Source organism: Aulonocara stuartgranti (genome assembly GCF_965226115.1).
Source record: "Aulonocara stuartgranti genome assembly, chromosome: 3".
Lineage (NCBI taxonomy): Eukaryota > Metazoa > Chordata > Actinopteri > Cichliformes > Cichlidae > Aulonocara > Aulonocara stuartgranti.
This window is the reverse complement of record NC_138941.1, coordinates 78,834,468-78,859,632: the sequence shown is the minus strand read 5'-3', so window position 1 is coordinate 78,859,632 and position 25,165 is coordinate 78,834,468. Positions and strand designations below refer to the sequence as shown.

The 25,165-nt window shown below is 41.4% G+C and overlaps 1 protein-coding gene across 1 annotated transcript in view; it reads left to right on the top strand.

The window, feature by feature from the left end:
• Positions 1 to 25,165, top strand: part of LOC309703688 (alpha-2-macroglobulin-like) — a 47,868-nt gene that overhangs the window by 22,149 nt on the left and 554 nt on the right. The window contains exons 18-34 of the mRNA XM_082528639.1: positions 5,526 to 5,594; positions 5,691 to 5,838; positions 6,208 to 6,433; positions 6,694 to 6,820; positions 9,363 to 9,484; positions 9,570 to 9,621; positions 9,847 to 9,930; positions 14,437 to 14,613; positions 14,864 to 14,939; positions 15,841 to 15,997; positions 16,576 to 16,650; positions 23,072 to 23,234; positions 23,305 to 23,492; positions 23,992 to 24,204; positions 24,700 to 24,821; positions 24,932 to 25,022; positions 25,109 to 25,165. The exon at positions 25,109 to 25,165 is cut by the window's right edge and continues 12 nt beyond it. Of these exons, the coding sequence (XP_082384765.1) occupies positions 5,526 to 5,594; positions 5,691 to 5,838; positions 6,208 to 6,433; positions 6,694 to 6,820; positions 9,363 to 9,484; positions 9,570 to 9,621; positions 9,847 to 9,930; positions 14,437 to 14,613; positions 14,864 to 14,939; positions 15,841 to 15,997; positions 16,576 to 16,650; positions 23,072 to 23,234; positions 23,305 to 23,492; positions 23,992 to 24,204; positions 24,700 to 24,821; positions 24,932 to 25,022; positions 25,109 to 25,165 (2,147 nt within the window). The remainder of the gene's footprint in view (positions 1 to 5,525; positions 5,595 to 5,690; positions 5,839 to 6,207; positions 6,434 to 6,693; positions 6,821 to 9,362; positions 9,485 to 9,569; positions 9,622 to 9,846; positions 9,931 to 14,436; positions 14,614 to 14,863; positions 14,940 to 15,840; positions 15,998 to 16,575; positions 16,651 to 23,071; positions 23,235 to 23,304; positions 23,493 to 23,991; positions 24,205 to 24,699; positions 24,822 to 24,931; positions 25,023 to 25,108) is intronic.

Sequence of the window (25,165 nt, the reverse complement as noted above, 5' to 3'; positions counted from 1 at the left end):
TTGCTTTCACAACTCTCGTCCAATCTGAGAATTTTTCCAGTCGTTCTAAAATGGATTTCTCTTCTTTTGCCTTAACTGCGAATACTGTTGTGACTTTGAGTTCTGGATCTTCGATACTGATCTCTTTCACTTTAGCATCTTCTTGTGGTAGTTCCTTTTGCCATAAAAAACTTGGTCCTGTGAACCAGTTGGACTGTACTAGTTCTTTTGTCATGACTCCACGTGATGCGTGATCTGCAGGATTTTGTTCAGAGGCAACATATCGCCATTGACTTGGTTCTGTACTTGATCTGATTCTCTGTATTCTGGTAGCAACGAATACATGAAAGCGCCTTGCGTCGTTGTTAATATAACCAAGGACAACTTTGGAATCAGTCCAGTAGTACACCTGAATATTTTGGATCTCCAATTCTCTCTTTAGAAAGTCAGCTGCTCTCGTAGCTACTACAGCCGCAGAAAGCTCCAACCTTGGGATGGTTGTCACTTTAGTAGGAGCGACTCTTGCTTTACCCATCACAAGAGTGCACTGTACTTCTCCAAACTTGGTCACTGTTCTCAAGTATGAGCACACACCATAACCGGTTACACTGGCATCAGAAAAGCTGTGTAACTCATACTGCTTCACTTGGTCAGATGTTGATGGGACATAACAACGTGATATCTTTATGGAGGACAGGTTCTGGAGGTCTCTGAGCCAAGCTTCCCATTGAGGCTTGAGATCTTCTGGAAGCGGCTCGTCCCAGTCCAGCTTTTCCTGACACATTCTTTGGAGGAGTTTCTTACCAACTAACATGAACGGAGCGACGAATCCAAGTGGGTCGAATATTGAGGCCACTGTCGAGAGCACTCCTCTTCTAGTGAAGGGGTTATTCTTTACAATCACCCTGAATTGAAAGGTGTCTGAGCTTACACACCATTGGACCCCTAAGGCTCTTTCTATCTTTGGCTCTCCTAGTGCCAGATCCAGATCAGTTGCTCCTGCTACACATTCTTCCTTTGGGATAGCAGCAATCACTTCCTTGCTGTTGCTAATAAACTTGTGCAGGTGCAGCTTACCGGTGGCACACAGTTCTCTAGCTTCCTTTACAAGTTGAATAGCTTCTTGCACTGAATCCACACTCACCAAACCGTCGTCCACGTAGAAGTTGCGTTGCATGAACTTCACCGTGGCTTCACTGAACTTATTTTCACCTTGCGCAGCGACATGCTTGAATCCAAAGTTTGCGCATCCTGGTGAAGATGCTGCACCAAACAAGTGGACTCTCATGCGAAACACTGATGTGGACTTTTCCATGTTACCATCCTCCCACCATAGGAATCGGAGGTAATCTTGATCTTTTGGGGCAACATGAAACTGGTGAAACATGCGCTCCACGTCACACATGACAGCTACACGTCCTTTCCTGAAACGACACAGAACTCCAACAAGAGTATTTGTGAGGTCAGGTCCTGACAGGAGATGCTCGTTGAGCGATGTATTCTGGAACCTTGCAGAGCAATCAAAGACGACGCGGATCTTATTTGGCTTCTGCGGATGGTAGACGCCATGGTGAGGAATGTACCATGCTGGTTGATTATTTAGCTCAGCCTCTGGCACTTTCTCTGCGTCACGTCTCTTTATGATGTCTTGCATGAAAGTCACGTAGTCCTTGTAGTAGCGCTCGTCTTTTCTGAGACGCCTTTCTAAACACTTCAGTCTGTGTTCTGCACAAAGTTTGTTGTTTGGCAAGTCAGGTCTTTCTTGTCTGAAGGGTAGTGGCATTTCAAAGTGGCCATCTTGCCTTTGTTTTATGCCTTCTTTTACTTTGGCTAGAAACAGTAGATCTTCTTGTGACATTGACTCTTCTTCAACACTTTTTTCAACAAAGTCCATCTCTAGCACATTAAGTATCTCGGCTGGAGTAAGTATTTCTTTGACTTTGTTTCTGCTTACAAAGTGAACTTCCGTTTTGAGCTTGTGAGCTGGTCCTACAGCTGGCAAGACTTGTCTAACAATAACACGATGGCTTACTCCTATTTCATCTTCACAATCACCTTCAGAGTCACTGTAGCCAATGATGCTCCAGCCAAGCAGAGATTTCTGTGCAAATGGCTGGTCTCGATCACCACTGACCACCGCTAGAGGGAGCAATGCTTGAGGACAGTTATATCCGATCAGTAGTCCAACTTCACAATCAAGCTTGGGAGCCATCTCCTTTGATAAATGTTTCAAATGTGACCAGTTCTCTGCTGTTTTGTTTGTGGGAATATGTGATCTGTTAGCAGGAATGTAGTCTCTGGTATAGCTTGTTGGTAGTTTGATTCTCGTTTCAGAGTAAATGCCTCTTACTTGTAAGTCCTTTAACTTGCTGCTTGAAACAACTTTTGTTTTGGACGTTATAGTGGAAATCTTGAGTTTAACTGGCTCTAACATGGCGTTGAGCGACTGAGCTGTGTCTTTCAAGATGAAAGTGGTGTCACTTTGAGTATCGAGCAAAGCATACACCAACTTTTCATTCTCTGGTTCATCCACAGTGGATACATAAACTGGGACAACTGAGGAAGTACAACCTTTTGACTTTTGTTGCACAACTCTGTTGGATGTAACTTGGTTAGATACTTGCTCTTGTACTTCAGAACCCTCTGTTTCCTGGTTAGCCTTAAATTGTTGTTGGCTATTCTTTCTTTGTTCCTTGTCTCTTTTCTCTCTGTCTTGATGTAGACAAGTTGGGTGAGGCTTTTGGCATTTGTCACACACACTTCTGGAAGTGCAGTTCTTAGAGTTATGACCAGTCTTGAGGCAACCAAAGCACAGTTTTTCAGACTGCACAAACTTTACTCTCTCTTCAACTGACTTGTCCATTATCTTGCGACATTTCTGAAGCGTGTGACCAGGTTTCTTACAAAAGAGACATGTGACATTTGTCCTTTCACTAGAGCTTGTACTAAGTGACTTAGCATTCAGCATGTAGTTTCTTTTGGGCTTGTCTTTGAATGCATGCTTGTCTTGTTCAGTTGGCTTTATTGCAGGCAGAGAAGTGATAGGATTACATGCAATTCTTGCTTCTTTATTCAGGAATTTGACAAAATGACTAAAATCTGGGAACATTCTGTGTTCATCTTGAAACTCTGTTGGTTCTGTTCCACCGTGCACTTAGCCAATCAGGCAGCTTTGCAGCTATCCTCTGATTTTCCACGCAGTCATGCAAAACTTGTAAACCTTGAACATAAGGTATGGCTGACTCAACACTGCTTAGAAAATCTGCAAACTCACGTAGATCTTTAGTGTCTTTGTTGTTAATTTTTGGCCATGACTGAATCTTGTCACGATATGATTTGCCTATCACAAAGGGATCTCCAAACCTGTCGTTGAGTATCTCCCAGGCAGCATGATAAGCGGTGTCTGTTCCAACCAGAAAATGTCCTTCAATAGCCTTCTTCGCTGAACCTCCAACATACTTTCTCAGGAAGAATAGCTTTTCTTGAATTGGCAGATTCTTGCGGTCAACTAATGTTTGAAAAGACAACTTCCAGTCATTATACTGCAGTGGATCACCTGTGAAGACTGGAGGCTCTGGGATTGGGATTCTGTTTGCAGTGATAGCTTCAGCGAGCATCCTTACAAGATCAGTGGAGGGCGTTTCATTTGCACTACGAATTGCTGTTTGAGGGACAGAGGCTCGGAGAGGTGCAATTTGTTGCGGAGCTCTAACTTGAGATGGGATGAATGGTTTCGAGTTCACATTTGGAAAGCTTGGTTGCGGGACGGAACTATCTTGTCTTACTTGGGAATGAACAGGAGATTTGTCTTCATCCTCACTATTCACACTTTCAGCATACACTTTCAATCTTGCTTGTGCTGCATTACGCTTTTGCAATTCTCTCAAAAGTTCCACTTCCTTTCTCTTTTCATCTAACCTTGTCTTTATTGAGGTGCTCTCAGTTAGAAATTGAGCTCTTTTCCTTGCATCCTCAACTTCAAGTTCTCTGATTTCTTCCTCACACTGATGCTGTGTTTTCATTATTTTAATGACTTCTTCTGTAGCTGCTACATCAGCTGCAGCTTCTTGTCTTTGTTGTAGTGTGACCAGAGATGATTGCTTTGACGTCCCAGAGATAGACCTTGACTTATATGTGATCCTTGAAGAAGCGCTGGATGAACTGCTGTCATACACGGACTCTGAATCAGGCCAGGGTATACTATTTGGATCACCATCTTCTTCTAAAAGGCACCGAGCCTTTGCTCTGGCAGTTTCACTGATAGCCATGCACACATCACATCTTCTGCGCATTTCAATATCAGGACTTTGTATTTTTCTGATCTCATCATGAATGTTACAGATGTCAGTCATACTAGTGTCTATAACACTTACAGCTTCAGGTATTAACTCAATGTCTTTACTCTTCACCATTCTTTTAAATAAGTTTATGTGGTATTTCCACTTCTTGTAAACTCGCTCAAAATTGTTTGTCAAGTCATTTAACTTGGCTTCTTGTAAGGATTGTCCCTTTTCAGTGAGAGTGCGTGTGCGCTGGCTTCTGCGTAAGCTTTCTGACTGTGTGCCTTCAGTAAATACTGAGCACTGTGGAGTTTCTTCTCCATTTGTCTGCTCTTTACTTTCATCATTTTGAAAATTATCCTCAGCACTTTCTTCTTCAGTGGGCTGTATTGCATCTTCATTTTCATCTGCCATGTTGTCTTAATAGTATTTTCACTTGACTTTAACATTTACTTGATAAATCTTGATTTTAGCTGCTCCTTAATATGAAAGGTCACTTTGAATTTCAAATGGAACTGAGGCTTGATAACAATTTACAAGTGCTTTGTTACTTCCAAGACACGGACTTTTGTGCTTGCTTGACTATCTTTCACTTGTTAGCTTGCTTCTTTACGTATTCAATGCATTTGCTGGAGCATGTGATACTTCTCTTGCTAGTAGCTTCTCTTGCTAGTAGCGTCTCTTGCTAGTAGCGTCGGTCCAACCATCTCGTTGCCTTCTCCGGAGCAGTGGAGTGTTCTACTATGCCGGCTTGTACACATACACGAGAGACACGAGAGTTCTTCTTTACTGATGTTTACTGTGCTTCTCTTAACGTACAGGTACACCGTAGAACTGGTGAATACAAATGTACAAGAAAATTATATTTCAGCATTAAAACATATTACAATATAAAATTCACAAAATATAAACAAACATACCACTTTGGCCTGCAAGTAGACAAACCGGTGTAACTGGAACTTAGGGCTTATTTCTTCTTTCTTAGCTTGACTTTTACACGGCTAGACCGTCACCATGCGCAGCTTCTCTGACCTTTTTCCAAAACAGGAAGTGACCTCTGCCCTTACCTTATATTTACAAAATTAACCGGCTATTTTCCATGTATCAAATTAACTGTACACCAATCCGGTAGGCAAAAAAGGAAAATGTTAACATGCTCAACACAAAAATAAAACATACAAAATAAAATGAGTTAGTTACATTATCATTACAAGAGCTCCGCCTAGTGGTCAAATACTAACATTTCACCAACTGTTACATTGCTTTTTCGATTGCCTTCATGCCTCAAGTTCAAAGGAAAAGTCTACCATGATGGCTCTCATCATGTCTCCTACAGTAAATCTTTCACTTGTTTGTGTTGTGTTTTTGATACAAATTTTCTTTTTATTCACCAAAAAGTAAACTGGTAATTATTTTTCTCTTTTTATTTAGGTATGCTTCCCCGGTTTAGAGATGGTTCTATACGACTAAGTAGTCCTGTTGTGGGATCTGCTGGGCATCTTCCTCCTGAAGCTGCACCAATAGAGACAGCTCGCTCTTTCTTCCCTGAGACGTGGATCTGGGATCTGGTGGAAGTTGGGTAAGTATCTGTTGTGAAGAGATCTGGTGCATTTTACATTTTAAAAAGTTTATACGATCACATTTAGAAACCCATGTGAACTTTCTGCTGTGTCTTTGCACACATGAAAAACATGAAAATAGAATAATTGTGAGTTTTTTCTTGAGCATGTTTTGATGCTTCAGGCTGATGTTTTGTCATATTTAAAGTTTGGTGGGATATATTATTTCACTGTCATCAGCAACATGGAGCTCTTTTGCTTTGTCAATGCAACATATACAAGTAATTCACACTGCAGGATGTAACTACACTGTTATACAAGTAATTTACAGACATAAAAATATGTTTGATTATGTTACAGAATATGTTTGTGTGTATCTGCTGCTTCAGAGACGATGGAAAAAGGGGCGTGTCCCTGACTGTCCCAGACACCATCACCACCTGGGAGACGGAGGCTTTCTGTTTGTCCTCTCAGGGTTTTGGTTTGGCTCCTCGTAAAGAAATGAAAGTCTTCCAACCTTTCTTCCTTGAACTCACCATGCCCTACTCCATCATCCGGGGGGAGCACTTTGAACTGAGGGCGACTGTCTTTAACTACCTGACCAGCTGCATCATGGTAATGAATGATTAAAGTGTTTAGATACATGTCTGTTCATAGCCAAGGAAAGCCATACTGAAAACATGACTTTCTAAGCAAAATTTATATCATAGTTATTAAAATACAATAGAAAATATCTTTTCTTTGGCAATATATCCATGCAGGATCCAGGCTGTTCCTGAAGGGCCCCTGCTCACCAACACCTGCAAGCTCACCTGTAGGTGTGTTCACATTTGAACTCAGGTTTAAATGTAGCCATGTCTGTGTTCCTCGTACAGGTTACTGTCACTCCTGGGCCGTCCTCAGATTACACCCTCACGCCTCTCTCTGGTGATCTGTACACATCCTGTTTGTGTGCCAACGAGCGCAAGACCCTCAGGTGGACCATGATCCCAACAGCCTTAGGTGAGAATCAGGCTTTGGTCCTCCACACTGCCAGGAAACCGCTGTGTGGCAGGCTGAGTACGACCCAAGTGCAGCACCCAGAAGCAGGAAGTGAACTCTCAGGAAGTGACTTAAAAAGAATCCACATAAGATGGCTAAATAGAATAAATGGAGATTAAAACAATAAAGAGCAATTATAAAAACACTATGTGAGAAATACTGCTGAAATATAAGGTATCATAATGAAATGAGAGAATCTGAGACCCAATAAGCTATATTCATGGAATTTAGAAAGCTGTGTGTGCATTAGACGACAGTGAGTGTGCAGTGTAGAGCTAGGACATGTAGACAGTCAAATGCTGCTGCAAATCCAGAATATAACCCCTGTGTTTGGAAGGCTAAACGTGGGGGTTGTAGGGAGTGGGGCAGAACGTCTATACCTCCAGTCTGAGGGCAGCAGCTGCCTCCATCCTCATGCTTTACTTAATGCAGCTGTCTTAGCCAATTACAAGTCATTTTGAAACCTTCCTTTCAATTCATTATGCATGCTTCCCTTGGTCAGTATCAGTAGAACAGACTGTTTGCAGTTGCATTGCCATGCAAATGATTTCTTCTTAATCTTAAATAGAGATGGACCGATCCGATATTACGTATCGGTATCGGTCCGATACTGACCTAAATTACTGGATCGGATATCGGAGAAAAATAAAAAATGTAATCCGATCCATTAAATATCACGAAAGCACCTCGCAAAACTTGCAACACGCCGTAACTCACCTCAGAACGTTAGCACGTCAGAGCAGTATGCATCACGTGATAGAGCAGCTGTGGCATGCCGGACCTGTCGGTGGTCTGGATAGCATGTGGAGCTTCGCTAGCAACCCGGCATTTCATCTCCGACAAAGTTATCCCCGAGAGAAGTAAAGCAAGTGTGTAAGTCCATCTCTGAATGTTTGTAAAGCATTCCCACGTTAAGCTTAACAAGCGACTGCCTCTCGCTCTCCGGCTGCTACTTCAATCGTGAAACTGCTTAAATGATCAGCTGATCGGCTTTTCTGTCGCGAGTCCGTCTCTCTTGTTTGCTTTTGGCCCACTTTGCACCAGAAAGAGGAAACCAGCGGCTGAACAACAGCAGAACATTTAAGCTTGATAAGCTGTTGTTAGAATTTATTTAATATTACTTTCTACACCAGGATCTTTTTCTACGTAGCTGACGCTGGTAACTGTGCAGGGGCGGATCTAGCAAAGTTTAGCCAGGGGGGCCGATAGGGCATGAACAGGGAAAAGGGGGCACAAAGACATACTTTTCTTTCTTATTCTCATTTAAAATGTCGAGCTTTTAATAAATAATTATCTGACACCCAAAGTTTTAATTTGATGTAAAATGAATAGAAGTCCATTACTGTGGACAAAGGGCAGGGATAGCTCAGTAGGTAGAGTGGTTGCCCCATGATCGGAAGGTCGGGGGTTCGATTCCCCTTAACAGCTACCCTGAGGTACCCCTGAGCAAGGTACCGTCCCTACACACTGCTCCCCGGGCGCCCAATGGCTGCCCACTGCTTCACTGAGTGAATGGGTTAAATGCAGAGAGCAATTTCCCCACGGGGCTCAATAAAGTACAATAATGTACACACTTTCTTCTTCTTCTGTATATAGTGACTATTAAGTCTAATATATACCCTAGTAAGCTATAGTACTTTTTACTTTGGGAAGGTACCATCTGTGCAGTCTGCAATTTTGTTGAAGAAAGATGTTGAATCTATTTAATATTTCTTGAAAAATAATTGATTTCTGTGCATTTTTTTTCACACTGCATCAAATTAAGGTTGATTACGTCGATTAAGCATCATGAGGTGGAGCGTGAGGGGTGGTTCCCTATTTTTTATTTATTTATTTTTGTTGTTGCTGGGAGTTGGAACCCTATTAGTTAGGTTGCTTAATATTTACGCTAAGTACTCTTTAAAATACCAGAATAGGGAGGATGGTGTAGGTCTAAGTTTATTAGATTGATCAGTATTGCTGAACTATGAAATATTTTTTTTGTATACAGGTATAACAGAATAGCTTTAGTGTAGTTGTTGTTTTAAACTTGAGTATGAACTTATACAAAATGCAGCAAGATATTTTAAAAAACAGTTTTGTTGATTAAAAAACACTATATCGGATTCATATCGGTATCGGCAGATATCCAAATTTATGATATCGGTATCGGTATCGGACATAAAAAAGTGGTATCGTGCCATCTCTAATCTTAAATGGATCTTATGATTTGCAGTACTTTGGCCTCCAGCAGGACTCAGCAGCAACCCTGACATCATTTTGGACTGTTTTTTTCAGCTCATGTTTTTCATGCCTGATGCAGTAAAATTTCCAATTGTAATTGATCTTACCTTCGATTTAGAACCAACATTAAATCTAGATTTAGATCTAGTGTGATCAAAGTTAACCGCCTCCTTTTGTCCCAACACATTTCCTTCTAGTTTCTACAAAATCTGTAAAATAACCTCGGTAACCTTTATTTTAATGGAGAGACGAAGAAGGTGACCTGTGCTGCTGCTTTTAGGGGCTGTGAATGTGACTGTGTCTGCTGAGGCCGTAGCGTCCCATGTGTCATGCGATAATGAGGTTGTGAGCGTACCAGACAGAGGTCGCATCGACGTGGTCACCAAATCTCTCATAGTGAAGGTCAGTGTCATAAATACGAGACGAGAAAAACATTTTTACTCATAAAATTTAAATTGTTACTCATTTTAAAGATACTTTTCCTCAGGCCGAGGGAAGTGAGACGACAAAGACGTACAACTGGCTTCTTTGTCCAAAAGGTCAGTGTGATGTCCATCAGTTACAAAGTTTAAATAAAGAAATGACCTAAATGCTCAAAGTTAGCAGTGGAGTGCACTGTGTACATAAAATGTGCCAAATTTTCATCTTTTACTTTCACAAAATGTAACGATATGTGCTGAAGATCAGGCCACCTGGTGACTTTGGACAGTAACTCTGTTGTAGTCGTGACTTCCTGATTGGACGTTTGTTGTGTCTGTACACAGGAAGCCCGCTGACGGAGGAAGCAGAGATACATCTGCCTGAGAATGTGATAGAAGGATCTGCCCGCACTTCTGTATCAGTCCTGGGTAAACCTCATCATTTCATCTCAATTTTGATTCAGCCAAATAAAATATGGCAGGTTAAAGCTTTGTTAAAAAGGCAAATTACGAAAACAACAGAAAATAAAAGAGACGTCATGTTCAAGTAAAAGTAAAAACCGTATTCAGCTTTTAAAAGATGATTTCATTTATAGATAGACCCACGTCTTCCTGGCCTTGTGTGAAAAAGAAATGGACCCCAAAAAGGCTGTTTGTGCCATTCTGTGCAGGAAGAACTGCAGTCTAGCTTTAGTCATAAGTGTTGTTTGAAACGCTGAGTTTTGGCCCAGTCACACCAGAGGGTTTTCCAGCGCAATCGTTCTGGTCATGCAGAATCATGTCAGTAGGATTTAAGTCCAGATTTTGACTCGGCCACTTTCTGGTGTCCTGGATCATTTTCCATCTTAACCCTCTGGGGTCGACGTATGCGCCGACACATCAAAATCACATGACCAATTTAAGACAACACAGCTACAAGATAGTGAGGGGATTTCTTTCTCTTGTTGGAGAAACGGCTCTTTCGGCTCGGCGCATTAAAAAGAGCCGGGACTTTCAGCTCCCAACCGACTCTTCAGGTTGTTTTGTTGGTCGAAAGTAACGGACTTCAGACTATATACCAGTTCTTGAATTGTGTCGATGGGCCACGTAAAACCAGAGTTATGATAAAAAATACACATAAAGTTTTCTTCTTTACAAAACAGCGGCGTTTACAGCAGGAAGAAGGTAAAAACGACGTTTTCTACAGACAGCGCTAGCAAACACTCTCTGCTTGCGCGTGAAAAAAGAAAAAGAAAAAACACCCATTCCCTATTGGTGTTAGAGTTTACCATGTCAGCCAATCAAAAAATGATATGGCAACATGTGACGCTTGGTTATTTAGGGAGAACGGCATTTTTAGTAGTGACGGAAAGCGAGCAAAAGAGACAGAGCGAGTTTTCATATGTCACACATTAGTGACGTTTAGCGTGTTTGGAGGCTGTAGTTAGTGTGTTGTGTAGTTATTGTGTTGTATTGTGTGTCAGTTATACTGCTGAATGTCACATTTGCTCCAAAAACGCCGTCAAAGGCAGAGTCCAGTGTAAATGCTGTTCCCACATGGAAAACTGGACATATGCTCCTCCTGCTGTCAGACCTGGTTCAGGCCTGTGCTGTTCTCCTCTGTCTTATACTGAACACAAATCATTTGTGTTCCTTCTTATTTGATGCAGAACTGATTGTTCTGTAAATAGATTTAAATGGTTATGTAAAAAACGCCTGAGGCCTGGGCTGCATTTTTAGGTAAATAGTACCATATAACTTTGTTGTTTGCAAAACTTGTGCATAATTTTATTCTTTCTATTTGCATTTCAAGTTATGAAAATGATTCATTAAACATGTTTGTGGGTTTTACAGTAAAAAATTTAACTTTTTCTACTCGGATTTTGACATTTTTGTCTGAATTTAGATCAACTGTGTATAGTATGCCAAAAGGAAAAAATAACTCAAATTTCAGATATTTAAAGCTGTGCTGAAAGTAACGATACCAAACAAGGCAAGATAAACAGTTTTTAAAGGTGAGATATAGAGGTAAAATCAAAAGTAGTCAAAAACGGCCAATTATACCCTGGACCCCAAGGCAAGGCAAGGCAAGTTTATTTGTATAGCACAATTCAACAACAAGGTGATTCAAAGTGCTTTACAGAGACATTAGAAACAAAAACAAATAAAAAGCAGGATTTAAAATTGATTAAAACAAGCAAACAAACAAACAAACTAATTAACAAACAAACAAAACAGTATATAAAATCAAAACAGATAAAATCAGAACAGTAGATAAAATCGGTAGTTAAAATGTAAGTTTTGAAATTTAAGCTTAACAGTGTGGATTTGGTGCTTTATTCAAATGCAGCTGAGAACAGGTGAGTCTTCAACCTGGATTTAAATAAACTGAGTGTTTCAGCTGATCTGAGGCTTTCTGGGAGTTTGTTCCAGATATAAGGAGCATAAAAGCTGAATGCAGCTTCTCCGTGTCTGGTTCTGACTCTGGGAACTGATAAAAGACCGGATCCAGATGACCTGAGGGATCTGGAAGGTTCATACTGGGTCAGGAGGTCATTGATGTATTTTGGTCCTAAACCATTCAGAGCTTTATAGGCCAGCATCAGAACTTTAGAGCTGGACTGATGTGGTCCACTTTTTTGGTCTTAGTGAGGACTCGAGCAGCAGAGTTCTGAATGAGCTGTAGTTGTCTGACTGATTTTTTAGGTAGACCTGTAAAGATGCTGTTACAGTAATCAAGCCTACTAAAGATGAATGCATGGACTAGTTTTTCCAGGTCCTGTTGAGACATCAGATCTTTTATCCTTGAAATATTCTTGAGGTGATAGTAAGCTGACTTTGTTATTGTCTTAATGTGTTTTTCTAAGTTTAGGTCTGCATCCATCACTACACCCAAATTTCTCGCCTGGTTTGTGGTTTTTAGATGTATAGATTGAAGTTCTCTGGTGACCTGTAATCGTTTTTCTTTGGCGCCAAAGACTATTACTTCAGTTTTGTTTTTGTTTAGCTGGAGAAAATTGTGGCACAACCAGTCATTGATTTCCTCAATGCATTTACCAAGAGCCTGTACAGGGCCTCGGTCTCCTGGTGACATTGTGATATATATTTGTGTGTCATCTGCATAGCTGTGATAGTTTATTTTGTTGTTCTTTATAATCTGTGCCAGTGGGAGCATGTAGATGTTAAACAGAAGGGGTCCCAAGATGGAACCTTGGGGAACTCCACATGTGATACTTGTCTGCTCAGATGTGAAGTTACCTATTGATACAAAGTATTTCCTGTTTTCTAAGTATGTCTTGAACCAGTTTAGTACAGTTCCTGAAAGACCTGTCCAGTTCTCCAGTCGTTTGAGTAATATGTTGTGGTCAACTGTATCAAATGCTGCAGTGAGATCCAGTAAAACTAAGACTGACATTTTTCCACTGTCTGTATTCAGACACATGTCATTAAACACTTTGGTCAGAGCGGTTTCAGTGCTGTGGTTCTGTCTAAAACCTGACTGGAAGGCATCGTAGCAGTTATTCTGTTTTAAGAAGTAATTGAGCTGTTGAGAAACTGCTTTTTCAATGATCTTACTTAAAAATGGGAGATTTGAGATCGGCCTGTAGTTGTTCATTTGTGTCTTGTCAAGATTGTCCTTTTTCAGTATAGGTTTGATTACAGCAGTTTTTAGTGGTTCCGGAAACACACCTGATAATAAAGAAAAGTTGACGATCTGTAACAGGTCTGACTCCAAAGTCTTTGAGACCTTTTTGAAAAAACCTGTTGGCAGGACATCTAAACAGCAGGAGGAGGAGTTCAGTTGACCTAAGATGTCCTCCAGGTCTTTGCTGTTAACTCATTCACTGCCATTGACGTCTATAGACGTCAATTGAAAGCATACGTTTGAAAATGGCTGGCAGTGAATGAGTTAATAGGGTCAAACTGTTTCATGGTGTTTAAACAGTTTTTTGGTGGACACAGTACATATCCTGGATCTGCTGTTGATGTACCAATTGCTTGTCTAATCTTATGGATTTTTTCTGTGAAGAATTTGGCAAAGTCATTGCAGGCCATGGTCGAATGAAGTTCAGCTGCCACTGACACAGGAGGGTTTGTTAGCCTGTCAACTGTAGAAAATAAGATCCGAGCATTATGGCTGTTTTTAGTGATGATGACCCTACGCCACACAGCCCCAGAGCATCACACAGTTGGTATGATGTTCTTTCTATGAAATGATGCGTCACTTTTAAGCCAAATGCAACAAAACTCAAAACTTTTTCTCTTCAGTCCATAAAATATTCTCCCAAATATCTTGTGGAGCATGGAGATGTTTTTTAGCTAATGTGAGATAAGCTTTTGTGTTCTTCTTGGTCAGCAGTGGTTTTGTCCATGAATGCTGTTTTTGCCCCGTCTCCTTTGTATTGTTGAATCGTAAACTCTGACCTTTACAGAGGAAGGCAAGGCCTTCAGTTCTTTTCGGTGAGTCGTCGATGTGCTAATGGAGTAATTTCGGCCACATCTTTTCTAGTTTTCTCAGTTTGTGGATAATGGGTTCCAACATGGTGCACTGGCGTTCCAAAGCTGTAGAAATTGTTTTTTAACCCTGTCCAAACTGATAGATCTCAAGACTCCAAATATTTCTGGGAAGACTGAGTTTCATTTCACCAACCAGACCCAGGCCTGATTAAGGCCAGACCTGCTGGATCAAGAAATCACTCAAGTACAATCTGTTTGACAAAGGGAAGCAGGCTAAAAGACGTCCAGAAGAAACACGTCGTTGCCATGACCAAAAGAAATTCAAAAATAGGTTAATCACAGTCAATCTTTGATTTTCAGTTTGGATGTTTTTTCGCTCAGCAAATGAAATCATCATTTAAAATTGCATATTGAAGTATTCAGGTTATCTCTGCCCAATAATACAAAGTTGTTTTACACTAGTTTTGTTAGTTTTAGTGAATCAGTGTTTTTGATCAGGTGACATCCTCGGCCGGGCTCTGAAGAACCTGGATGGATTGCTGCAGATGCCGTATGGATGTGGGGAGCAGAACATGGCTCTCCTGGCCCCCAACATCTACATCCTCCACTACCTGAAAGGCACACAGCAGCTCACTGCAGCCATCATGGAAAAAGCTACTAACTTCCTCACCAGTGGCAAGTTTTTATTGTTTCCTCTAAGAAGGAAATCATTTGAATCACTTCAACACACACGGTTCAAGAAACAAGCCGACAGGAGGCAGAACATTAGCCACAGCTTTTGGTCAAATGCGTCATTTTCCTCATCTGTCAGCAAGAGTCATTGAATTTCCCAAATCTTGATGTACACATGCAGATCCATAAACAAATGGAGTCCAATCATCACCATAGCAACAATGTCTCGATCATGGTGTCCCTGTTGTTACAGGATACCAAAGACAGCTCAACTACAAAAGTGCTGACGGTGCTTACACCACATTTGGAACAGGACCAGGAAACACTTGGTGAGAACATCATTGATCAAACATGTCACAAACCAGAGAGGTTACACTGGTTTTTAAATATCCCACCAAACAGAAGACGTTTCTTGAAGTTTGACTACCCATTAATAACATAAACATGTCTACCTCTAATACTTAAAATAATTCTCCATTTAATCCTTTGACTAAGCCAACATTAACAATACCTTTTGGTTAATACTGTGTAATTTAGTAGGTAGGAAGGAGCATTAGAGCCACATAAAAATGTTATTGATCATTATTAGAATAAAGTCGAATTTTAAAGCTTAAAGTTATTTTACTTTAAGAAAACATCTAAATGCTATTTCAATAATAAAGTCTTAATACTGTTTTGTGAAAAAAGTCAAATTCAAATCTAAGAAAACAGTTGAAATGATTGTTGTTTCAAACGACTGCTATACCCTGTATAAAATGCCTTGAGTAGATGTAGTGAAATAAATCAGTGGTCTTGTGATACAGCATAGATCCTCTTTATTCCACGAGCGTGGAACCATCGGTATCCTTGCATCTGTACATTAGCAGCCATTTCCTTTTATACAAATTTAACCACATGCAGCTTTCTGCACCACTTTCTGCTTTTCAGTGTACTTATACTTACTGCCACGCTGTTTTTATTGCTACAATGACATCAGTTCCTTCCTTGTTACTAAAACTGAGTCTGAAGTACGATTTCACTAATTCAGAGGGGAAAGCAACCGTGGCAGTTTGTCCTGAAATAACTGTGATATCCACATTTCTGCTTTTGTCTCAAAATACATTTTCAAATTTAACCTTGAAATTTCAAGTTTATTTTCAAAATGATCAGTATTTCTTTCTCTTAATGTGACCTCACAGCCAAACATTTCCATCGTTGTAAGACGTGTAAGTGTTGTTTTCTTTCTGTCAGGCTGACTGCGTTTGTGGTAAGAAGTTTTGCCAAAGCTCAGTCTTTCATCTTTATTGATCCCAGAAAGATCGAAGAGTCTAAGACCTGGCTGCAACATAAACAACAAGAAAATGGCTGTTTTGAAAAGTCTGGGAAACTCTTCAACAACGGAATGAAGGTAACCTGCAGTTCTTCGCTGTTAGACTGTGGAAACAGCCTCCAGTCTGGATTTAACAAATTTTATTAATAATGTCATGCATACATGGAAAACACTGTACTACATACTGTAATAGCTCACACCAGTATATTCTATTATTTTATTTAAGAAATTATTTCCATACATCTTGTTCCATTCACACCAGCACTGCTTTCTATGTAGCATTCACACATATTTATACTAAATACAAAGTATGCACTAGAGACCAACTTGGGATTAGTATCTTGCCCACAAATATTTGGCATGCAGGCTGGAGCAGCTGGGAATCAAACCACCAACCTTCTGATTAGTAGATGACTACACAAACTGTTTATAAGGTTGGGGAAACCCGAGGTGAAGAAACATCCATCTCACTGGAAATACAATGTCCAGATGAACAAAATCAACTTCCTGTCCATCTCTTTAGCTGGATGTTTGAACATGCATGAAGACATTGATGATACTAAAACCACATGCAGCTGAAAATCATTTTCATGACTTCATATCCCTGAATGTTGGTGCACTGATGATAAAGTGTCTATGATGTCTTCTGTTGACAGGGTGGTGTATCTGATGAAGTGACTCTCAGTGCGTACGTTACTGCTGCCTTCTTGGAAATGAATACATCCCAACATGTGAGTAGAGTCAAAGAATAGCAAGGTATTCAACAAAAAAAGGAGTAGAGTTTGAGCTGCTGAGCCATGGAGTTAGGTTTAACCAGCAGTCTAGCACCCTGGCCTCCTTCCTTCCATTTAGCATGCTGGACTTGGGTTGAAACCCTCCATGCATGGTCAGGAACTTTGTCTTGATGTCAGTGGCTTCTACAGGGAGTGCAGAATTATTAGGCAAGTTGTATTTTTGAGGAATAATGTTATTATTGAACAACAACCATGTTCTCAATGAACCCAAAAAACTCATTAATATCAAAGCTGAATGTTTTTGGAAGTAGTTTTTAGTTTGTTTTTAGTTTTAGCTATTTTAGGGGGATATCTGTGTGTGCAGGTGACTATTACTGTGCATAATTATTAGGCAACTTAACAAAAAACAAATATATACCCATTTCAATTATTTATTTTTACCAGTGAAACCAATATAACATCTCCACATTCACAAATATACATTTCTGACATTCAAAAACAAAAGAAAAACAAATCAGCGACCAATATAGCCACCTTTCTTTGCAAGGACACTCAAAAGCCTGCCATCCATGGATTCTGTCAGTGTTTTGATCTGTTCACCATCAACATTGCGTGCAGCAGCAACCACAGCCTCCCAGACACTGTTCAGAGAGGTGTACTGTTTTCCCTCCTTGTAAATCTCACATTTGATGATGGACCACAGGTTCTCAATGGGGTTCAGATCAGGTGAACAAGGAGGCCATGTCATTAGTTTTTCTTCTTTTATACCCTTTCTTGCCAGCCACGCTGTGGAGTACTTGGACGCGTGTGATGGAGCATTGTCCTGCATGAAAATCATGTTTTTCTTGAAGGATGCAGACTTCTTCCTGTACCACTGCTTGAAGAAGGTGTCTTCCAGAAACTGGCAGTAGGACTGGGAGTTGAGCTTGACTCCATCCTCAACCCGAAAAGGCCCCACAAGCTCATCTTTGATGATACCAGCCCAAACCAGTACTCCACCTCCACCTTGCTGGCGTCTGAGTCGGACTGGAGCTCTCTGCCCTTTACCAATCCAGCCACGGGCCCATCCATCTGGCCCATCAAGACTCACTCTCATTTCATCAGTCCATAAAACCTTAGAAAAACCAGTCTTGAGATATTTCTTGGCCCAGTCTTGACGTTTCAGCTTGTGTGTCTTGTTCAGTGGTGATCGTCTTTCAGCCTTTCTTACCTTGGCCATGTCTCTGAGTATTGCACACCTTGTGCTTTTGGGCACTCCAGTGATGTTGCAGCTCTGAAATATGGCCAAACTGGTGGCAAGTGGCATCTTGGCAGCTGCACGCTTGACTTTTCTCAGTTCATGGGCAGTTATTTTGCGCCTTGGTTTTTCCACACGCTTCTTGCGACCCTGTTGACTATTTTGAATGAAACGCTTGATTGTTCGATGATCACGCTTCAGAAGCTTTGCAATTTTGAGACTGCTGCATCCCTCTGCAAGATATCTCACTATTTTTGACTTTTCTGAGCCTGTCAAGTCCTTCTTTTGACCCATTTTGCCAAAGGAAAGGACGTTGCCTAATAATTATGCACACCTGATATAGGGTGTTGATGTCATTAGACCACACCCCTTCTCATTACAGAGATGCACATCACCTAATATGCTTAATTGGTAGTAGGCTTTCGAGCCTATACAGCTTGGAGTAAGACAACATGCATGAAGAGGATGATGTGGACAAAATACTCATTTGCCTAATAATTCTGCACTCCCTGTATCTCCTCCTTTTGCCAGCTTATTATCCCAGCAGGGTACCTGATGACGGGCAGGGCGTAGGTTTTGATAGGCCGGATCCTGTTCTAACATTCAGCGGACTCCTCAGGATTTGCCTGATCCTCTGCAGGTACTTGGTGGTAGCAGCTTTTCCAGCAGCCTCTTTGTGGTTTCCATTTGCCTGTTGGATCTCCAAGTACTTGTAGCTGTCCTCTATGTCTGCAATGTTGCCTTCTAGTAGTTAGATTCCCTCAGTTCTGACTCTTTGTTGTCATCCGACTACATTTCTCCAGTCCGAACAATATTCCAATGTCGTTGCTTTATATCCTGGTGGTGTGGATCAGTGAATCGATGTCTCGTTCACTCTTGGCATACAGCTTGATGTCATCCACGTACAGGAGATGGCTGACAACTGCTTTATTCCGTAGTCAGTATCCGTAGGGACAGAGCATCTCCTTGATAGATGGTGATTCTGCTATGGGCTTGAAGTTGGCCTCTAGTGTTGTACGCCACATTCCCATTGAGTTCTTGATGAAGGCTCTTAAAGTCCTGTTGATCTTGTACAGGTCTAGGCATTCCAGGATTCAGCTGTGGGGCATTAAGTCATAGACCCTCTTGTAATCAATCCAGGCAGTCTCGGCTGATTGTTACAAGTAGCTGGTGTTTTGCACCTCTGGTATTCTTGCCAATGAGTGGGGCACAGGAACATGTGTCTATTCATCTTAGCCACTATGATGCCTGACAGGAGCTTCCATGTGGTACTGAGGCAGGTTATTGGTCAGTAGTTGGACTGGACCGATGGGACGATCCCTTCAAGACTGTCCGGCCAGTTGGATGGGACCGATCCCTTCAGGACTGTCCGCCCTACAGTTAGCCATTCTGGGTGTCTCTCGTCAGCTAACAGCTGGTTCATTTATGCTGCCAGATGCTCATGGAGTGCAGTCAGCTTCTTCCACCAGTAGACGTGAGCCATACTAGTGTATGGCAAGGTGCTGGCCAAGGCTGTTAGTCGTTGCTTGGCAGTTTCCATGGACAGCTTGCTATACTTCTTCTTGGGCACCGTCTTTGTCACACCTGTCTGCAGCTCCGATAGTTGGCTAACCTCCCTCCTTGATCTTAGCCTCTAGTCTCCTTCTTGTGGCTGTTCAACCTGTAGCCAAGCATCTCTCTGATCACTGCTGCTGTACTGTAGATCAGCTTGTTAGTCTCGATAATCGTGGCTGTATGTATCGCATTTACATCATCTAGCAGATCTTCACATCTTGGTAACCAGCTACGGGGATTCCAGTTTTCACGTTTTGCCATGATCCTATCTTTCAGGCCAGTTCCTCTCGCACTATAGCACTTGGGGCTTGGTACAAATCTCGGGTGGAGGTGATGACATCTCCCCCCCTGACCTGTCGTCCTGGCTCCCCCTTGCCGTAGCATTTGTGTTGCACCTCGTCAATCTCTAGCTGTGAGAGCAATACCCTTCTTTCGAATGTTGGAACACTGAGCTATTAGTTGTTTCACCGTCAATGTGGATGCTGGGTATCGAAGATTCCATAGGCCCCTCATCCTATTCATGTAGCCCCTTCTGCCAGGGTTACTTGTATAGTAGCATTCCAACAACGCCCTATTTTCATCTCTTGCCCACCAATGCCTTCTTGTTCCAATAGTTGATCCGGGCGACGTCCGAGCTGGTATGCATATATACATACATACACAAAAGTGTATAAACCAACAATATAATATACAATCTAACAGAGGTGGGACCAAGTCATTGTTTTGCAAGTCTCAAGTAAGTCTCAAGTCTTTATCCTCAAGTCTCAAGTCAAGTCTCAAGTAATGTCAGGCAAGTCAGAGTCGAGTCTCAAGTCACTGGTGTAAAAGTCCGAGTCAAGTCACAAGTCTGAAACTTTGAATTTCAAGTCCTTTCGAGTCTTTAAAAAAAAAAAAAAAAAAAAAGCATGTTGCAGTTATGCTAAATGTAAATGTTAGACCATGTAATTTTAAAATCTGTGTTTTTCTCAACACATGACAAAATAGTGAACTTAGAAAATATACACAAATTGTGAAATTGCACCTCTTTAAAATGCAGCTCAATTAAACCTAGCTCCAAGAATAATTTTCACCGACAGTTCTGAGATAAGCTGCATGTTATTCTTGGATGCGGTTGTAGGACTGGCTTTAAAATCGCATGACAAAAATATCATACACATTAAAAAAACTGTATCACCAACGTAGCCTGGACAACATTTGCTAGTTAGATGAAGTCAGCTATCTCATCTTAGCATATTTATATGCATATTTATAATCATACGGTTCTTGGAGTGAGTGCATACACTCATGAAGTTTAGTAACTTCAGGTCACTGCAACAAGCCCAGGTACAGTTTACCGACGGATGGGTACAGGACCTTGAAATGCACCGTGTAGAACGAAAGACCATCGTACGTATCATAAGTTTACCAGTCTCACAAATCGTCGTCATAAATACACATTCATTAACCGTTTATTAATAGGACCTTTGAGCTCAATGGTAATTAATTAGTAGTGGAAATAATTTCTGGTAGCATCACAGAAATGTAGCAGTGACAATAATACTGTATGCTGTAATCGTACTGGGCAATTAGTGATACAAAACAACTGTTTTATCCTGTGAATAAAAGTATATGTTTTTGTCAATGTACCATAATAACAGAAGCGAAACGCAATATTGTGTCAGGACAATTCACTATTTATGCACAATAAACAAAGGAGCATAGCGCGACCATTTCTGTTCAGCGCCAGACTTACTTGTAACCTATATCACTAATTATGTTATGAAAATGACGTATTAACTACTAAAAAACACTGACCTTCGTGTAAATGCTTGGAGCAGACTAACCTGTGAGCTGGAGTGTTCTGGGACGTTATAATTGGTCTTTGAATGGCTGCAATCCAGGCCATCCGTCGCGTCTTTGTTACTTCGGAAACATGGCTTAAAAATTTCTCTTCAACGACGTAATCCGATAACAACCGATCTCTTTACCCGTCGGCTTCCCGTGGCTGTCATGCGACCGGCTATTGCAGTTAATAATACAACGGCTTCTTGACATTTTTGTGTTTCTTTTTATCGCTGTGTGACTGATTTCAATTGAAAGCCTGCGTGCGCTAGTACCGCTTGCCACGAGTTCCCAGAATCCTTTGCGGTTCTACCCGTGAATGACGTCACATTTTCAATCTCTATATAATATGCATGTTAAATTTTATATTTGGGGTAAAATATCAAGTCTTTTCAAGTAAAGCGGTTCAAGTCCAATTCAAGTCCCAAGTCATTGGTGTAAAAGTCCAAGTCAAGTCACAAGTCTTAGAATATTTTTTCAAGTCAAGTCTAAAGTCATAAAATTAATGACTCGAGTCTGACTCGAGTCCAAGTCATGTGACTCGAGTCCACACCTCTGCAATCTAATATATATATTACATATACCCCAAAAAGTTGATTCTGTTCATCTGGACGTTTTCAGTGGGAGAAACGTTTCGTCACTCATCCAGGTGACTTCTTCAGTCTCAGCTGACTGCAGCTTTCAATCTTATAAACAGGACATTTGCATAATGACTGAAACCAGCCCACTGAAGGAACAGTGGGCTGGGAGGTCAGTTCCTTAATCGTAATTATGCAAATTCTCATGACCATTGATCAACAACCACCGATCAAGCACCACTGATCAATGGCCATCAGTACCATTCACAGAGAGTTGGGCAATGGCTGCAATCACAGCATTGTAAGATGGCAAAAGATGTACCCTTAGGCCCCCTCCTCGATTCAGAGATGGTCTTTCCTTTTTCACGTAAATGGCCTCCTTGACCCTACACTCAAACCAGCGTTCCTCCCTGTCCAGGATGTTACATCCTCATCATTGAAAGAGTGTCCACTGGTCTGTAGGTGTGAATAGACTGCAGAGTCCTGGCCTGACGAGGTGGCTCTTCTGCGTTGTAGCCAGAGGTTGTTTGGTTTCCCCGATGTACAGATCCTGGCAATCCTCCTGGAACTTAACAGCGTGCACTATGTTACTCTGTTTGCGTTGGGGTGGACCAATTTTTGGCGCAGCGTGTTTTGGGGTTTAAAAGCCACAGAGACACAGTGTTTAGAAAAAAATGTGCCTCAGCTGCTCCGATACTCCTGACACATACGGGATCACTACAGGTTTTCACTTAGGCAGCGGTTGTCCTTCTCTCCTGGATCGGCTGGAGCTTAGGTTTACGGTACACATCAGCTTTTAAATGTCCTCCATCCCTGATGGAAATCTCACAGTCTAAGAAGACTAACCTGACACTTTTCATATCCTCCCTGGTGAATTTGATGTGTCGTTCCACCGAGTTAATGTGATCTGTGAATTGTGGAACGTCCTGAGAATTGATTTTCACCCAGGTGTCATCCACATACCTGAACTCTCACCAGCAAGGACTGGTATCACCACCCAACCTGTACAGTGTTTTTTCAATATGTTCTTTATATTGTAAATACTACTAGAAGATTGCTCCAGTCTTTGCTTGATCTGTACTTTCCTCTAATTGCTGTGTTTTCTATTATCACGCTGATGTTTTGAGTGACTGAATCAGGAACTCTGCCTCCTATTCTTCTCACACTGGGTTTAATGAAAGAAGGTTTCTGTTTGTCCATTAAAGTTCTTTGTTTTGATCTTTTAAAGGATCCTGTGATGATCCAGAGCCTGGCTTGTCTCAAGGAGTCTCTCAGTGACCTGAGCAACACCTACACTACAGCTCTGCTGGCCTATGTGTTCACTCTGGCAGGAGACGTGGAGACCCGAGCTCACCTTCTGCAGCACTTAGACACAGTTGCAGTGAGGGAAGGTGAGTCATCCTTTAGCAGGACATCATTCAGGCTTTATTAGCATCACTGTGACTGTTATTGTGTTTGTAGGAGGTTTCCTCTACTGGTCTCAGACAGCAGCAGAAACATCAGCCTCCCTGTCAGTGGAGATCAGTTCTTATGTGCTGTTGGCCAAACTCAGCGCCTCCCCGACTGCTGAGGATCTGGGATATGCCTCTGGTATTATCAGGTGGCTGACTGGGCAGCAGAACTATTACGGAGGCTTCTCCTCCACTCAGGTACGACACCACCCAAACAGTATGAAGCTCATCTTTGAGTACAGTCTTAGACAAAACCAGGGACAGAAGAAATAATACTGAAGCTTTCAGTTTTCTATCAGATATGTAAAACAGATTTGTTTTAGCCAGGCAGAGAAGTTTTTATTCTTTAGTTAGAATATGACATTTAAGTCTAAAAATTCATTGTTTTTACAGAATAGCAATGTTACCTCAGACTTCTGTACACCAACTACACGTAACAGCCTGTAAATAACAGATCACCTGCGAGTTTATACCTGTAATTTCTATACTTTGATAATTCTCAGTTAAAGATATTTTAACCTGTTTAACGTTTATTTAACCAGGAAGTGAACTTTGGAAAACTTGAGATTAAGGATCTCTTTTGTGAGAGGGTCTCAAAGTGACACAGGCCGTTTTAACTTAATGTCTATTCCACTTAAGCCCATGAAATATGGAGACACATGCTGTGTGTGTTAACCACAATGAATCCATCCTGTAGGACACGGTGGTGGCTCTTCAGGCTCTGGCTCTCTACTCCACTCTGGTGTTCAGTGCTGAAGGTTGGAGCACAGTGACAGTTCAGGCTCCCAGCAGTCAGCTGACGTTTGATGTAAATCAGGGCAACAAACTGCTCTACCAGGAGGAGGCGCTGCAGGACGTGTCAGGAAAATACAGCCTGGAGGTGAAGGGCACTGCATGTGCTTCAGTGCAGGTCAGTGACAGCATCACGTGAGAAGCTCCTGGTTGATGTCAGAGAAAGGGTTTCTTCTTTTTCTTTTTCCTTATACAACTTCAGAGAGCATTAGCATTGTCACATGTAATAAAGCTCATCTTGCACATGTATTTTCATACACAATAAAGACATTAGACCTGGCAGTAATAACTGTAGAGAGTACAATGCTATTTTAAACTAAATTGGAGAACTGAGCAAAAACAAATGAACTTTCTGTCTGTATCAGAATCAGGGAAACTATTAATCCCAGAGGGAAACTGAGTTGTCATAGCAGCAAATATACAACAAACATCAAGCACTCGTATAAATGAGTGTAGATATAACAGAGATCCTCATATTAAGATGAATATAGACATATAGGTATGACTATAAAAGTATGTGTGCTAATATGTGTCATGGTGTAGAACAGTGACAGCAGGGTGCATTGAGGTGTGATTAGTTCTGTTCCACACGTGACCCAAGTGTGTTTCCCAGATTTCTGCCACCTACAACATCCCAACACCTGCTGATGTCACCACTCTCAGTGTGAGAGTCCATCTAGAGGTCAACACCAGTGAATCTGCTAGACCCAAATTCACTGTGCAAATACAATCACTGTAAGTATGTGACAGGTGAGAGGAGCGCTCTTTACCCATGTGGAGGAACTGCTGGTAGATGAAAAGCAAGTGTGCACACAGGTCAGTATAATCACACTGTTCAAACACAGGTACAGTGGAAAGGAGGAAACTACAAACATGGTGATCCTGGACATCAAAATGCTCTCTGGATTTTCCCCAGACCCCGAGTCTTTGAAGAGTGTGAGTAATTAGACAGATTCTACCAACGAGTGCATCTCATGTGATAATTGTGAGGATAATAATAAAATGATGTCATCTCCTCACAGCTCAAACGTGGCCTCCTGGTGAGTCGTGTTGAGCAAAAGGAGGATCACGTTCTGGTG